Source organism: Pocillopora verrucosa, chromosome 5, assembly GCF_036669915.1.
Source record: "Pocillopora verrucosa isolate sample1 chromosome 5, ASM3666991v2, whole genome shotgun sequence".
Lineage (NCBI taxonomy): Eukaryota > Metazoa > Cnidaria > Anthozoa > Scleractinia > Pocilloporidae > Pocillopora > Pocillopora verrucosa.
The window spans coordinates 11,424,697-11,442,022 of NC_089316.1; the positions used below are offsets into that span (position 1 = coordinate 11,424,697).

At 39.1% G+C, this 17,326-nt stretch overlaps 1 protein-coding gene across 2 annotated transcripts; it reads left to right on the forward strand.

Moving 5' to 3' along the window:
- Window positions 1-244: 244 nt before the first annotated feature.
- On the forward strand, window positions 245-16,509 carry LOC131777282 (fibropellin-1). Of its 2 annotated transcripts, none has more exons than XM_059093550.2 (21): window positions 245-1,378; window positions 1,695-1,811; window positions 2,466-2,576; window positions 3,027-3,137; window positions 3,461-3,574; window positions 4,178-4,291; window positions 4,727-4,843; window positions 5,406-5,528; window positions 5,713-5,832; window positions 6,594-6,662; window positions 8,177-8,296; window positions 8,841-8,957; window positions 9,045-9,155; window positions 10,009-10,119; window positions 10,516-10,641; window positions 11,071-11,211; window positions 11,569-11,679; window positions 12,411-12,509; window positions 12,996-13,091; window positions 13,389-13,484; window positions 13,915-16,509. In XM_059093550.2, exons 1-21 carry the CDS (start codon window positions 316-318, stop codon window positions 15,360-15,362), a joined length of 4,635 nt encoding a protein of 1,544 aa, XP_058949533.2. In that variant the 5' UTR covers window positions 245-315; the 3' UTR covers window positions 15,363-16,509. The 2 variants fall into 2 exon arrangements, with proteins under 2 accessions (XP_058949533.2, XP_058949534.2); XM_059093551.2 differs by having other exon boundaries at window positions 13,841-14,000.
- Window positions 16,510-17,326: the final 817 nt, after the last annotated feature.

A 17,326-nucleotide genomic window follows, 5' to 3' on the forward strand; every position in this document is an offset into this window, starting at 1 on the left:
GATAACAGTAAATATCAGTTAATCGAGGACTGTTGAATTGTTCAGTGAATTTGGATGGATTTCAGAATTCATTCACAGGTCAGCGCTTGATCATTTAGAATTCAGACATCACTAAAGACCGCCCATCTCTGACATTTGACTTGTAGCGGGTTGTTATTTGGTAGTACTTTGTTGTTAATACTTGCGTGATATCATCATATCGGTGAAATCACTTCGACCGTGAAAAGCGATCGAAATAACCGTGATGTTTGAATTTAAGCGGTTACAGGAAATTTAGACAAAACAAATGGCGGGATTTGTGGCAATATTTAGACAATGCGTCAGAAGTTCGCAATGAAACAATTTTTACATATCGCGATTCTATGGTTGGTCGTCCTTTCAACTAATTACTCGAATTGTAAACGTCTTCGAAAGAGGTCTTTGAGGAACTCGTCTCGTTCCGTGAAGGGATTTCATCCAAGATATAGAAGAGACTTAACTTATCCCTATCACACAAAATTAAAAAAGCAGCTTTTGAAATATGGACAAGAAAGTATTTTGGAAGCTTATTCGCATTCGACAGGACGACTTAAACGTGGAAGCAATAATATCTCTGGCAACAAAGCTTCCAATGGAAAGGCTTCACATGCATCGTTATTACCGCAACCAGCAAAGCCGTTACGAGTGGTTGCAACTTCTGCTGTGATAAAAAACCGACTTAAAAAGACCAAACCTCTGAAGGCTATTCACATATGGGGACCGACACCCTTCAAAACTGTGATGGAAAACCTACGGAAACTGAACGTGAATCTTCAAAAGCAAAGAGGAGCTGTTAAAAGATTATTCCTTCCAGTTCAACTTCAGCGAAAGCAACTATTGAATGCTTTAACCGGTAGATCGCCTTTTCCAGGACCAACAGGGCCTTTTATACGGCAGTTTCCCCCTTTTAACCCAGAAAGAGAGTTTCCGGCTGTGTCTCCTCCGATACATTCCCCCAATGCTATTCATCTTGAAGAAGGACCTCCTCCCGCCTCTCTCGTACCAGGTCCTATTGGACTTGGTCCTCCACCGTTACCATTTCCACCCCAGCCCGTTTCCCATTTACACGAGATGGAACCTGTGCACCTACGAGAGGAAACCCCAGACCACGCGTTCCTACACCCCCCTGACTTTGCCCCTGTTCCTGAAATAACTCCTATGCATGAGAGTGCTCCATTACCACCTTTCCCTACGACTATCGGTCCACCACCCGACGAATTTCCAGCTAATTTCGGTCCGCCTGATATACCTGCGAATCTTCCAGCTAACTTTGAGCCACCGCCAGGTTTGTTTGAACCGCCACTCCCCTTTCAGATGGCTGGGGAAATACGTCAACATGTGAATCGTCACGTCCACAAAGGTAGGTTTTCAAAGGAAATAAGCTGTAAGGAAATTGCTCGGAGACAAAAATGTGAATGTGTTATCGTTTGTACATGCCCACGTTATTTACCTCTTAAGTAAATTAATGTAGGGATCCCCGTCATACGGATTATTTCCCTTGACAAACATAAACTTACCTTTGTATTTGTTAAGTGTTCTGTCGAACTTGATATGCGGCGTTAAAAACATATCCCGAATCGTAGCGAGAACATTGTCCACGAATAACATAAATGCTAGTTTCGTCAGTAAGTGTTTCTCTACAAGCATAGGTGAGAATAATGTACAATGTATTCCAGGTGTTTCAAAAGCGAAATGTAGTCCTAATCCGTGCAAGAACGATGGTGTATGTACAGCTTTTGAAAAGCACTACGAGTGTGAGTGCCCTATGGGATTCATGGGAAAGGATTGTGAAGGTAAGTGCAGATTCTCAAAAGAATCGGCACTCTCCACTAATTGCTTGACTAGCTCTATTTGACAATTACTTTCTGAGCACATCCATCTCACGCAGAAATCGAAAGTGAACAATCAAAATGCTTTCGTCCAAATGCACTAGTGGTACAAAACAACGACAAGACAAGTTGGTGTTGTTCTTTTCTTTTGTTTCATCTGCAACCGCACACCCTTAAGCTTCTCACTTTACCTAATCTCTCTCACAGATCATCAGATTTTAGTATTTGTAACAGAGCGCTAATAGACTTATCTGAAATACGGGCAAAACTGATTGTATCTTTGATACAAATGAACACTTGGGTACTTTAAAACTTTCCTTGGTTGAGCAAATCCATTTTAAGGCGCGAATCACTTAAGAGATCAAAATAGTAAAAGTATCTATTAACTTTCCCTTGAAAGTATGAAATCGAAGAAATTTTATCATATCGTGATGGGACCTCACACTATCATCAAATTCTTTTGAATTTGTTACCTACGAGGTAGTTTATTCAACAGAAAACAACTGAGAGAGTCTCAGAATTGATTGCAGATGGCCAGAAGTCTCTAGCAGTGACCACACCTCGATGTGTTATAAACTTACCATGCGCATAGATCAATATTATAATTATTTTATTTAGAAGTCAACCACTGCCTCCCGAATCCGTGTAAAAATGGAGGAAACTGTTATGCAACGACAAGCGGCTACCACTGTACATGCGTCAAAGGATTCAAAGGACCGAACTGTGATAGTGAGTGACAATTAAAAAAACCTTAAGCTTTTCACTACATTAACTGTTGTAAAGTGAAAAAGCATTGCGAATAAAATCTGATCATTTGCCTATTTTTATCTAGAAGTATATCGTGGAGTTGCGCATGCGCCTATCAGTAATAAAAGTTGTTGAGAGGGATAATAATGCTCAGCAAAATATATGCCTTATACGCTATGCACTCGATTCGAGTTTTGCACGAAAACAAGATAGATAAATAAATTATAGTCTACTGAGAAGCAGTTGACTTCTTTTCTTCGCTCTTCTCGTGTCGGTTTGTCATTTTTTTCCGAGTTCTCGTTCAATGCGCTTCTTAACAAGCAGTCATGTCTTTTACCGGGCACATAATTAGCACGACTAAAAGAAGGGGTGGGTGGAGACATTTGATTTACGGTAAGGGACGGAGTATGATTGTTTTTCTGATTTCCACAGTCACTAGCAAGTGCATCCCCAGTCCATGCAAGAATGGAGGCACGTGTGAGGAGAACGGTGGCTCTTACAAGTGTCTTTGCCTTCCTGGATTTGAAGGCAGTAATTGTGAAGGTAAACTAGATTAATGATGTACGCCATCGAATGGGTAGTGCTGTGTCAATAGTGGTGTCGCAAAGAATAAGGATGATAGATGATCATGAAGATATCCAGTGACAAGTATACATGTCTGGCTTACTAATCCCATGTTAAAAGATACTAAAATCTTCTATTTGCCTCGCTTTTAATTCATTGTTAGCTATCTATCATTCCGAACAGGCCTAAGATGGCCTCAAGAGATCTCTTTGTCCAAACGAAAAAAAAAGGTTGCGTGTAAAACGTCTGGAAGGATAGCAGAAATCATGTTAGTGACGAGATAGTTCATTTCAATTTCACAGCTGCTGACCATTGTGCCATTGGAAACCCCTGCAAAAACGGCGGGACCTGCTTAAATGGAGAAAAGAACTTTGAGTGTCATTGCTTACCAGGATTTTATGGCTCAGATTGTGGAGGTAGGTGACACCTGATAGCTTGCAAAATCAGCTGGTCTGAGCAGAGATGTCTAGAATTGATTGTCAATGAGGTTCTTTTTCTGTGCAGTAGGCATGATGTTCTTGTCAATAAAAGTCCATTGAAACTCATATAACCATGTCTAATATCAGGGTATGTGAAGACTTAAAACAGTAATTTACATCACTATGGACATAAACGGGTCTAAAAACTACATAAGCTATAGAGTGCCAGATTAATTGAAAGATTAAAAGGTACAAAATCTCGCTTTGGGTTTCTACGCTTTAACCGTTTGTCATTGCGTTGCTCTGGAAACTTCCGGTAACGAAGGATGATTACTGTATTCTTCAATTTCTGATGTATAATTCATTTATTAACCACTGTCAAAACTCTTGATCGTGCTTACCTCAGCAGTCGTTTCAAATTTTTAAGTCTTAAAATTACCACCAGGATCACTCCTCGTTAGACCGCTGGTTACATACATACTGCGTTCATATTTGTTCGGAAAAAAAAGTCTGAAATAGGAACACTTTTAACAAACTGATAGTAATACCTCGTGACTCATTACTCGTTTTGTTTTTAATTGTTTCTTTGATTTTCCTCAGATTTAGACATGTGCTACGCTAATCCATGTCAAAATTCTGGAACTTGTCACAACACCGGTGCTGGGCAGTTCATGTGTTTATGTCCTGTGCTGTTCAGAGGAATCACGTGTGATGGTAGGACGAGGGACACTTGGTCTGTTATTCAAATTTCCATTATTGAATAGTTGGTGTTATCGTTTTGACAATATATGTTCAAAACATACAAGCATTTGGAAATCTGGAAGTGTCGCAGCACACTATATATCTTTTTAGCATAAGTAAAAACCATTACAGTGTTAATACCTGCGAACATTTTATTTAATCAGTCGGTTTGGACGGCCTGAAATTCGGCTTTTCTTAGGTAAATCTCAAGTAGTGTTGAATGCCTAATCTCATCAAACAGGACAAAATGCAGCAAATGTAGACATATATGTACACTGTGCTATAAATAAAGCGGCAGGCTGAATTAGTAATTACAATAATGGTGCAAGTTGTAGAAGGAGTAACTTTAGTCTCTAAAGGAATGGTGTTTAAGTAAAGTACATACTATATTGTACATTTTCTTTCCAGAAAAATTTTCTAAATGTGAATCTCAACCATGTCAAAATGAAGGAACGTGTGAAGAGGACGAGGAAGAAGGCTTTCACTGTATCTGCTCCAGCAAGTATCAGGGACGGCATTGCGAAGGTATTGTATGAGGGAGCTACTGAAACGATGTGTATAGCGGGCTCATAATATTTCAAATTTAAAAAAAAAGCGTTGTTATGCATAATTTGAAATCGTGAATTACTTTACAAGGGATCTTAGGATGGTGAAGTCATGTGCTTATTCATTTATTTCCTACCATGTTAAGTGGGCGTGACCAGAATGATATCTGATGATAAGGGTCCCTCGAAATTTCGGAACTGATGGAAACATAATTTGTTGGAATTACGGTTACCTCGCTCCACGGTTAGATCTCTTACAGTCAGTTTGCTCCAACCAAGAGTTAAATCACTCCACAATACAAGTTACCTCGCTCAATACAAAAGTGACCTCGCTCAATACAAAAGTGACCTCGCTCCACACAGAGGTGAATTTGCTTCATTTAAGAAATTAGAGCAATATTGGCGTGAACTTTTTTTATGCGTGATCGATGATCGACTGATTGAAAAGAAGCGATGACAACAACAACGTGGCGCTAAGTCTTCTGAAATATATATGTCTTTACTCTAACAAAGTCAGAACTTATGCCAACTTTGAATTTTAGTCCCTACAGAATTACACAGCGCCTGCTTCAATAATCCTTGTGTAAATGGAGGGAAATGTGTTCCCGTAGAAAACACATATAAGTGCATTTGTAAAAGTGGATTTTCAGGAAACACATGCGAAGGTTGGTTCCGGCACTACAGAAATATTCACCATAAATGATGCAAGTTTGTTTTAGTCAAACATGACACAACAATAGTTAAGGCGGTTCTCAGAAAGTGTTTATTTGTAAGTATTTCATTGGGATATTAACGGACAGTTTTTCTATATCTTTAAACAAATTGAATCTTTTTATTTTCATCCTTGAGGTTCAGTCAAAATGACGGCCGTTCCTGTGTTGTGTGCCGATTGTCATGCGCACGCCAGATGTCTTGATGGGAAATGTGTTTGCGAAGAAGGATACGGCGGAAACGGCAATGTATGTGAAGGTATTTATAAAATTTGTTTTTCTGAAGTTTGATTATAGCAAAAGAGGATTAAGCTCAGAGAACTTATCCCCTCCTATGGAATCTTTAACATTGGTAACATTACTTAATTCAATGCAAGATATCTATTCTACAGGGAATAATGCCAACTTCAACTCGCGCGTTGCTCGAATATTTCGGTGGGAGCATTAAAACAACCCGTTAGTTGTCCAAAGGAATTTAACAAGCGGCACATAATTACTTTTCATGATTGTTCAGAATCTCCGAAAAGAACAATGATCTGTATGATACTCAAGATTTAATTGGGATTAATGTCATAGCTTGGTTTCCACTCGGTTATAATTCAAAGTTCCCCACCTGGTTGTTGTAAATGTGTTCATAGAAGTAAGAAAAAGTGCAGCTGGGTGATAAAATGGCAGTTTTACAGCGTTTGTCCATCTTTGCCTGCATCCAAACACGTGCACACGAAATCCGATAAAAGGGGAGCAAAATAGCTAACTATTAAGAACGAAAAAAAAAATCAGTTAAAGAAAAAGTAAGTTCAAGGAAAAAGATAACAGTGAAACCAGAAAGCAGGCAAAGAGACCAGCCGAAAAAAAAAAGCCGGATCTACCAACATATAAGAGAGAGCCATGGGAAAAACCACTTAAATGATCAAGAAAAAATAATAGGAATTTTCATTTGAAATTATCTCATAACGAACTTCTTTCACAATATATACACGGTAAGCGAAAGGCATTGTAACAGAAATCTGTGTTTTATAGTGTTGAAAGTTACGGAGATCAGTGAGCACACACCAACCGCGCCGCCAACTAGTCTTCACGTGATTACAGGTAAATTTGATTGAGTAGTACACTAAATGATTTGAACCGAGTAGTAATAGTTGATCCTGTAGTCTGATTGTCTGAGTAAAAGTAGTCCTCTAAAAGACTGTTGTTAATGGGAACAAGTGACTGCCGCTTCGACAAATTGAGAAGAACCTCCTAACTCTGTTGATGTCCTTTTCTCAGGTTGTGAAACGGCAGTCTCTACTGTCATCTACTAGATCAGGCAACACAATCGAAAAAACTCATTTTCGATGTTCATCAATTTTTTTCATGACAAGACACAGAGGGAGATCGAAAATTTGTTGATCATGAGGGACTTGTCAGAAATTAGCAGGGGGGGAGGGGGGGTGGGAATTTTAAATTTGGGTTCGGAAATTAGGTGACCCATCCCTGCAATGGGAGTGAAATTTGCTAACCCTCCCCTTGAGCTTGGCCTAAAATATCATGACCCTCCCCCTCTTGTATAAATGATAAAATCTAGTTCTTGCAATACACAAGGGTGCGTCAGTATTATGAAAACTCCAAATATATTTCTAATCTGTTCTTTGTCATGCTACATACATACATTTTCGATGACAGCATTAAGAGTCCGACTGATCACTCGACTCTCCTATTTCTCCCAATACAAAGTCTTCATCACTAGAACAAGTGGGTAATGCCTCATCCCCTTCATCTACCTCACATTCATCATGATCATCCGCCTCTTCCAAATAAAGAACTTCCTTTTTCTTCTGTGGGTGAACCTCTACATGATCACGGGCAAATATTTGCATGACCCTCCCCCTTTTAACTGCCCATTTTTCATGACCCCTCCCTTTTCTGAGGCTCAAAAAGTTGTGACCCCCCCTCTGTTTCCACCCCCCCCTCCCCTCCTGCTAGTTTCTGACAAGTCCCTGAAAGTAATTAAAAAATAACGTGTTCATCCATGTTTAATGCACAAAATCTTTGTCTAACAGATCAGAATGGAGTGAGTGAGTGAATAAGAGATTGAATTTTTTAGATACACACATAAATATTATAGCTTGACTAACCTCATACCACGAGGTAAAGATGGTTAAGCTGAAAAATAGATCATTGCCAAGCTCCAAATCCCTCACTTTCAAGGTGAGGCCAAGCGCAAATTCTTCACACTCATTTCATTTTCAAGAGAAATTAAATTTGCTTTTTAATAAAAGGTTTCGCGATTGGACTTGAGCTAAAACTGTGACTTTGGGTATCTCGAAAATGCCATATATATATATATATATATATCGACCCATAAGATCGTTTCCTTTAAAGTCCGTGAGGCAGGTAGCGACAGTTCAGTTGTTGTATCATTGTTTACGTTAAGCACTGTCTAAAATGGATTACGACTTTGTTATTTATCTGCAGTTTTGATTTGCTGTTGTAGTTGTTGATTTTTAGTGACCATTATGGTCTTATCCACGGTCATTGTAGAGTATGTTAGGTAGAGACAGGTTTATAAAGCTGCAATAATTGCAATATCTTTTTTTTCTTTTTTTCCTTTTTTTTCCTTACAGGCTCCCCCTTGAGTAATGTTTGTCATCCTAATCCCTGCTATAATGGTGGCTCTTGTCATGAAACAGCAAAAGGATTCACTTGTGATTGCGCTGAGCATTACATGGGACCATTGTGCAAACGTAAGGCTTTTCTGAGATGGATATGATTGCCAGTTAATTATTACACATACATATTGGGTGATTTGATTACTTAAAATTTGAAGCTTAAACAATAAAATAAATAAGCACACATCGCCAGAAGAGGCGAGAAAAATGAAATATCTTAGGTGGCTTAACTTACATTAAACACGAAAATGATGGAGAATAAATGAATATGTCGAGGAGAAGGTGTGAGAAGTATAAGGTATGTAAAAGAAATCAAGAAATTAAAAAAATCTCCAAACATGAAGGGGAAACAGTATACTTCAAGGAGGACCTGTGAGGCAATTGGCAAACGCTAACTGACATATACGATTTTCTGGATTTGCTTTTACCTTGATTCGTTTGCTTTTTTGTCATGTAAGCGAACTTTTTGCATTTTCGCTGAAACTCCAACAGGTTGCATGTCGGCGTTATGCATTCTCGTGCACGTCTCTATATTTACATGACACATGCATAGAAATGACACCTGAATATTTAAGATTAACTATAAATGATCAACATTCCACAAATTATCTCTTTCAAGATGTCAGCCCTTGCCTGGGAAATCCCTGTGAGAATGGTGGGACATGCATTGAAGGAGGAGTTGTAGGCGGCTACATATGCAGATGCAGAGAGGGGTACAATGGGGAGAACTGCGAAGGTGAGGCAGTTATCGCATTTGTAATTAAAGTTTACTGTAAGGGCTAAAAACTGATCAAATGATCATTTTTTTCCTTACGAACCCTAGAAGCCAGTGCCTGCGAGCCAAATCCGTGTAAAAATGGCGGTACCTGCCACTTGAAGGCGAAGTCCTATGTTTGTCAGTGTACTCAACGGTTTGAAGGCTTCACATGTGCAGGTATCTGTATTATGGAAAGAATCCTCCTTTGTTCATCGTCATCTATCAAGTACACAATAATAATTGCTAGACATTTTCTCAAGTATGATTCCATCTCAGTTTCTATTTACATTATTATTTATCTACTGCACTTCATTCTTACCTTTGGTATCAGTCATGCACGTTTAAAAGGTGATATTTAAACAACTGATTCACAAACCTTATAGTTATTGAGAAGAAACTTATTATGAGTTTTTCTTAGCGTAAAATCCTGAAAGGAGACTGGTACCTCAACTGTTAGGTTTGAAGAAACTAACACAGTTTCAAAAGTAAACAAAATTTATTTTGAAGCTTTGTGTGACCATTTTTCTCTCACACACATATAGTAATGAACTTACGTTGCTTTTACTTGTGTCTCTGTTAAAAAAAATTCACCGCTTGTGAAGAAAATCTCTTTGGTTTTTCAATTTTAAGAAACAGCTTTTCTCTTCGTTCGCATAAATTTGTTACTCCTGCGTTTGGAATTTTAAGAAGTTTCGGAATTTTCATTTCAGCAAAATGTTGTGGTTCATTTAATAAGTTTAATCTATATTTTCTACGGAGTTTGGACTCTAGCCTCTTTTTTCGTAAATCGAATTTTTACAGATGTTGTTGTATTCACCATGTATCTGGCCCCGGTTGTTTGATGGGTAGATAGCGCTATCCAACGGATGACGCACTGTCCAACTGATAAGTGTTAACCTGATAGAGATTTATCCAGTGGATAGCGTTATCTATCCTTCGAATGAGTAGAGCCTAATCAATAAGTCAATCATGAATTTCTATCAGGATGGATAGCTGCCTTTTCAACTGATCTGTGGCTTTTCTTTCACAGAGGATAAATGTGCAAGATGCGATGTCCATGCCCACTGTGAAAATGGAAAGTGTGTGTGTGATGGAGGTTATTACGGAGCTGGGACTTTGGGAGAATGTTTCCGTGTGGGAGGTATGCGGAAACGGTGATCAAAGAAGTAGTAATTTCTGGTACAATCTCGAGTTATTTATCGTTGCAAATAGAGAATGTACAATGCATTACATGTTCTGACACTGTGGCCCATATTACCAAGTAACTATTTGTGTACAAAGGTCATTAAACGGGGTGCAGAGAATGAAATTATGTAGATCGTAAGTGTTTGAGGACCTGTATTTGTCAATAGCAGCGTCATTCTTACATGGATGAATACCTGATATTTAGAAAAAACCAAAGACATTCTTAAGATTTTTAACTTAATAATTGGTTTTTTTAGTTGCTAGGTTGCATGCTCCCAAAACAGATCTATCTTCAGCATTTAAACATTAAAGTTTTCAGTTATTTTTTTGATGCATTTTAGTTTTCTTGTAGCTTCAAACCCAAGATTCTGTGTTCCGAATCCCTGCCAACATGGTGGATCTTGCTTCGAAGAAGCAAACGGTCACAGATGTGTCTGTACATCTGACTACGATGGAGAAAACTGTGAGCTATCCACCAGTGAGTAAGAAACTCGAGCAAGCGTATTTTTATTCATAAAACACGTTAACCCGAAAAAAATAATGGCAGCTCAGGTGATTATAAGAGCGTTTGCACGGCAACAGATATCATCATCATCTACAAAGAAAGAAAGAAATCCATTATAGAGTTCACCTATTTTTATTATCTTAAAGCATCGAAATTTCTATGGCACCATCATTTATTTCCTTGCTTACATTTTGTTTGCTTTTTTATATTACTGTTACTTTGATGTATACAATGTACACGGGTATATCAGAGGAATATATCTATTTAGACCACATGCAATCCCTACCCTAGACATAAGGCGTAACCAGACTATCACAATTCTATTTAAAGGCATACATTAAGGATGCTGATTTCAATCAGAGCATTCTAACATTTTCGTCAAGATCTATGTTTTTTTTACAGGAGCAGCTCCGCCTTCCCACAAAATACCGGACCCTTGTGCAGGCGAGCCTTGTAAAAACGGAGGGAGCTGTGTTCCAAAAGCGAACAAATTTCAATGTTTGTGCTCCATGGGATTTGAAGGGCCAACGTGCGAGGTGACAGGTTTGTATAAATGCGTTTTCTTCATACTTATTTAGTATCGATGCGCAAAGTCTCTTCGCTCGCTGCGACAGTTTTAGAGTGGCAAAGTAGATAAGGTCAGCTTCAAACTTACGCGCCGCGATTTTTAAGAGGACTTACTCACTCTTTGCGAATCTGGTAGCCCTTCTTCATTTATCGTCGGGGTTTAAAGGTCAAGCTTATACATACCCTTGACTGCGCTTATGTTACTGTTTTTAGTTGTTGCTGCTTTTTTTAATTTAATTTTTTTTCCTGAGCTCAATAATATTACCGTCCTTAAAAAAATATTCTATTTCCATTGTATGTGGACTGACCCACGAGAGTATATTCGCTCCTCAGCAAAGTCATATTGCCATCCCAATCCTTGTCTACATGGAGGGAAATGTACTGACAGCAAAAGTGGATACACTTGTAAATGCATCGGCTCGTACAGAGGGGTTAATTGTGAAGGTATACAAGCACTTTGACCATATCGTATGACAGTTGAAGTTCAAACAGTGAATATTTGAATCATGATCTACTGGATTATACAATGTATGATGTTGTTGTGTTTCAGCGAAGGACAACGTTTTGTAAGGGAACGTGAAAAGCTTTTTATCGTTAGAGACACAACTGCTAACTTACTTCACTTAACCTAACCTAAATAACATGGAAAACTGAATATATTCATGCTGCTACTTACACAACATTACGTAATGAATTGAAAGGTGATCTCAATTAATTATTCGCAATTTTACAACTCAAAATCAGCACTAAGTTCGGATCTTATTTGCGATCAACACCAAAGTCATGATATCTTATCTTATTTTACTTATCTAGACAGATGCATGTTGCGCTAATATTGCATGGAGCCTGGGACTATAAAAAAAATTTCCAGATCATATTTCGAAGCGGCGCAGTAATTCAATGGGAACTAAACTTTTCTTTGTTTGGGTGCTAAGTTTCTTTCCTACGAATAAGTTAGTAGAAATGAAACAAAGGAAAAATATCATAACTATTAATAATAAGAAGCTAATATTAGCTATGAAGGCTGAGCAGAGTTCTTTTCCTCCTCTCCATATTTTTCTAGCGTCTTTGAACAATAAACCATTTAAATCAATGTTGACTGCATGAAGATAACATTTGCGTCGTTGAAAACTGCAACTTCGATGTAGCATGTCAATTCACTTTTGTCTCAATAGTGGATGACTGTGAGCAATGTCATATTCACGCCATATGTGTTCAGGGAGCTTGCAAATGCAGAGTGGGTTTCAAAGGTGATGGTTTTGAATGCAAAAAGGGTAAGCATCGCTTTACATTCGTTTTTGATAGCATTAAAATAAAGTAACACGACTTTTAGAACTTGTCTAAATGAACTTCGTATCCAAATATAGGAAACTAGCAGACTTAACCTTTACGCGTCCAAACACATGGATATTTGCAGATATCAAATACAGAAGCGCACATTTGCTTCCAGAATTTCCCAATAAAGTTTCTTTCCTGTCGCAAAATGATAAACTCAAATATCTCGTCATGAGGTAGATCTTCGAATCAAGTTTACTCGTACGTAGACTGTGGTGCAACGCCAGAAAGATTGATATTTTAGGCGCTATTCTGGTATTAAATCTCTATGCAGGACTAAACATATAGCTGGCATTTCTTTTTTTAATTGCATGACGATAGGTACATGTGTATATGGAAAGAATAAGCAGAAAATCGAAACATTCTAAGTTATGAGTTTGGTAAGATACACCTACTGACGCATTCGATTTTCTTGATTAATCCAGTTAAACGTTGCCATCATTGCAGCCCTAATGCAACGTGCATAAACAACGAATGCGTTTGCAAGACTGGATTCATTGGCAACGGCCAGCAGTGCCAAAGTAAGTTGAACAGCTAAACCTTATTGAATTTGCTCTTGATAATCCAGATTTTTTGAACAATTTACAACTGAGTGTCAAACGTAATTCAAAATTGCATTGGTTTTGCATACTGGACTCTGTAATTAGTTCACAAAACTCGCACCACTCTCTCAACCAATCAGATGTAAAACTCAGATTACGTCTTAGTCGCCCGCGTTTTCTCGCTTTCTTTGGTTAGGCATCAGAATTCTCAACGGCTGGTTGAATTTGCTAATTTAAGAATTTTTCCCAATCAAGTTTCTCTGCATAATATTTTAGAGGATGACTGCCAAGGTTGTCCACTTCACTCTCACTGTAAACGTGGAATCTGCATTTGCATACCTGGATTTGTTTTTGACGGCCACCATTGTGTTGGTAAGTAGTAGATATTTAACCCACAATCGTGACCAAAATTTGTTGGGACATCTTTACAATAATAGAGAGCGCGTGAGCAAAATTTAAACTTCATACTTGGAATTCCGTTCCATATCACGAGATTTCTGGACAATTTCTTTCCAAATAGTGATATTATATATGTAGTTTTAAAGTTGTACATAATTATGTACTTAGTTAAAATAGGTAGGTGCGCACGCTTGATCATCATTAATCATTATACGAAAAACCTTTATGTTCAATTTAGAGCTCGCGAATGAACCAGCTTGTTGAATTTGACCTCGAGTAGCTTTTTCTTCTTTAAGTAAAGATTCTAAGACCTGAACTTCCATTTGCAGCCTCCGTGCATGTACCGTAGATGATTTCACGAGAGGACTTCTGACGTTTTCGTATATTCTTCCTGTTTCCAAAGCCACGTTACCAAAACCAGAACCAGCGAGCTGTCCTGCAGAATGTAGCAAAGGCCTAACCTGTCCGGAAACGTGTCCGAGCAAATGCTGTAAGACCTCTGAACAGCACCCAGTATGTCCAGATCATTGTAATCATATCTGTGGACCAGCTTGTCCAGATCATTGCTGCCCTCAAACTTTCAATCACCCTTTATCGCCAAGTCCTCTTGTTTGTCCGCCCGAGTGTCACATAAGCTGTCATCAGTCATGTCCTGTTCACTGTTGCAAAATTGTCACGCTAGCATCAACGGCATGTCCGAGTCAATGTCAGACTAGCTGTGCGCCATCATGTCCCAGTCACTGCTGTACACCACAACAAGCCTGTCCACCTGAATGTCACATAAGCTGCTCTCAGGTATGTCCTGGCCATTGTTGCAAAGTTTTGAAGCCAATAGCTGCGGCATGTCCAAGTCAATGTCAGACCAGCTGTGCGCCATCGTGTCCGAGCAACTGTTGTACACCACAGTATCAGCCGACGGTTGCGCCAGCACAACTCGCTTGTCATTCGATTTGCAAGACAACTTGTCTTCCAGCCTGCCCGAAACACTGCTGCGTAATCAGAATATTTCCAGTTTCATTTTGCCCTGATCAGTGCCAGGAGACATGTGATCGGTTCTGTCCTTCATTTTGCTGTTCACTGCCACGACTTTCCACACAACAGCCAACATCAGCTCCTCAAATATGCCCCTCTACTTGCAGTGCCAGTTGTTTACCACCGTGTCCAAAATTTTGCTGCAAGATATCGATTACACCATTGAATAACTGTCCAAGCACTTGTATTGATAACTGCCTCCCAAGCTGTCCAAAACATTGTTGCGAGGTTCCATACCTTTCAAATAATTTGCCATCGCCATCACCGGATGCGTGTCCGTCGCACTGTACTTATCACTGTGACAGTTCCTGTCCGTTAAAGTGTTGTTTAGGAGCAACAGATCATCCACTTTACCCACCTCAACCATCGGCACAGACTCCAAATAGTAACGGATCAGATTTCCAAGGGTCCTTCCTTTCAGTATCCCCTCCTTTGTCAAAGTGCCCAGCTTATTGCCTGTCATCCTGTATCCCTGTATGTCCTATTTATTGTTGTCAACGACAAAATATATCTCCGCTCTTGGTGAAATCACCCGAAGAAACAGTTCCACCACTTGGAAGATCCCTAAAGAATATCGACGCAGACTACAAAGCAAAAATGGTGCATCATTTATCTGAATTGTTAGCTAGTCCTCTTCTACAATGTCAACCTTCCTGTTTCTCAGAGTGCACGGATGCCTGTCCCAAAATGTGCTGTGACATAAGAAAGAAAAAGAAAATGTACGTTTTCAGACGAAAAAAGAAAGCCCATATCAGCAAACCCTTCACGGGCAAGAATGGGGATAATAGGATTGAAAATCGTCCGAAAGGAAAGGAATAAAAAGAAACACGAAAAAGCTATTTAAAATTCAAAATTTAAATCTTACTTCTTTGGAGCAATTTTGCCTTTTTTTTAGAAGTGCACGCTGTTTAGTTGTCTCTGTAGTGGAACGTGACTAGTCGTACTAGCATATGCTTTGCTTATTTGTATCCATGGGCCTCTTAAAGAAAAGAACATCGGCTGGTTTTTCATGAAGAACGATAAATCTGTAATATCTGAGGCGTCGTTTGTAGGGTTCTGGCTCCCTATTTGACTCTTTATTAACTTGTTGTTGGCCAAAATACTTAAATACCCACACTACTGTAGGCTCTCTCAAGTCAGAAACAATTTGGAAACTCGAGGGAGAGAACATTTCCATTGCGTGTTGGAAAACAAAAATCAAAGTAATCTCAACAGTCAATTAGGGCAAAGGGAAATACCGCAAGGAGTCAATAGATGCGGTTACAATCTAGTCTGGCCAAGGTTTCCTCAAGGGGTAATTGGCATTGGATGGGATCAGCTTGGGCTTCCGGTGTGGTAAAATTTCCGGTTACGAGACAAATAATTAACCGATGTCAATCCTTAAATTTAGTTCTTATATAGCGAAGCGCGAAAGTTGGCCATTCTTTTTGCCCAGGCTCTCGAATTTGTTAAGTGTTTGGCAATATGGCGCAATTTCAACGTGAGATCACAACAATGGGTCCATTGTGTGGTGCAGTTTCCTGTATTTACCATTTGCTGCTTCCCGATTGGCAGACTGCTCTCGGTTGGATAAACCATTGCTAAACCCCACAACTTGGTTCTGGGAATATCATGTGAAATTCCATGTATCCATAGGGATTTTTCGTGGGCTATGTCACTGTAGGAATAGAGGTTACACACGAAACATACATAGATATAGTTTGGGAAAGGTCCTCCTTTCCATGGAAAAATGGTCCACTGGAATCGCCATGAGTGAGAACTTAAAGTGAAACCGAGTAAATTGTGCATGGCACAGGTAAACGCTGCCGAAGAAGTCACGATTTGTCTCAGGTTTAAATCTGATTGTTTCAGAGTCGTGTGATTTCTGGAAAAATCACATTGCGAAGTAAAGAGAAACCGAGAACACCCGATATTACTTCCAAAACTCAATTGAAAATTGCTCTGTTTGGTATCCTGGGAGTTATCAATTTTTACAGGTACCTTGTATGAACTTTATTGTTTCTTAGTAGAAAATCGCAACGGCTAAAAGACCTCCCATATCGCAACGGCTAAAAGACCTCCTATATCAGAACCCCCCCCCCCCCCACCCGAGTCAGACCCTTCTCCTTCGTCTCAGGCTCCCGGTCCCTGGAAAGGTTGGATACCAAGTTGGCTGAGAAACAGTAGTGGTTGCCAAAGTTTTGTTGGAAAAACGAAAGCAAAAAGTAGAGGTGAAAATCGAAACATAAAGGAGACGAATGATGAGGAATATCCCGACAGACTATTTTCAAGAGTATAATTTACTTTCTCAATAAGAGGGGGGTTGGGGTGGGGTTGAGAGGGTGAAGGGGTGAGGGGAGCGTGAAAGCCGACACGGTCTTATCCAACCATAAAGAAACATCACAACTTGTGACCCCTTATATGTCAAGAGTTTCTTGGTGGATGAACGCGTATGACATTAAAAACCGATTTTCATTTTTCTTCCACCCATCTCGTCGCTCTACAGAAACTTTCGCTTTATGATTCGGTCAATCAATCAATCAGTTAACACCAATTAATACTTTATTTACCGTAAGTTAAAAAGTTAAAAGCAACAGAGCTGATATGGACTTACATGTACTACATAAAACAATACTCTACTAATCAAAAGTTTCAAGTGTAAATCAAAATGTTTTTAAATAGTAGTCAATAATAAATGCAGTTTTGGTATTTATTCGAGATTGTATAGATATCCCTCTGAAATAACATGTTGACGGTATATTCTAGGCTAAAAGCCCACTAAATCTTAGAGAGGTTCTCCCTAA

Coding starts and splice junctions, on each gene's coding strand:
- LOC131777282 (XM_059093550.2), top strand. CDS start 316: ATGCGTCAGAAGTTCGCAATGAAACAATTTTTACATATCGCGATTCTA. Junction 4,292..4,726: donor CAGAGGAATCACGTGTGATG/GTAGGACGAGGG, acceptor TTTTCTTTCCAG/AAAAATTTTCTAAATGTGAA. Junction 8,958..9,044: donor CAATGGGGAGAACTGCGAAG/GTGAGGCAGTTA, acceptor TACGAACCCTAG/AAGCCAGTGCCTGCGAGCCA.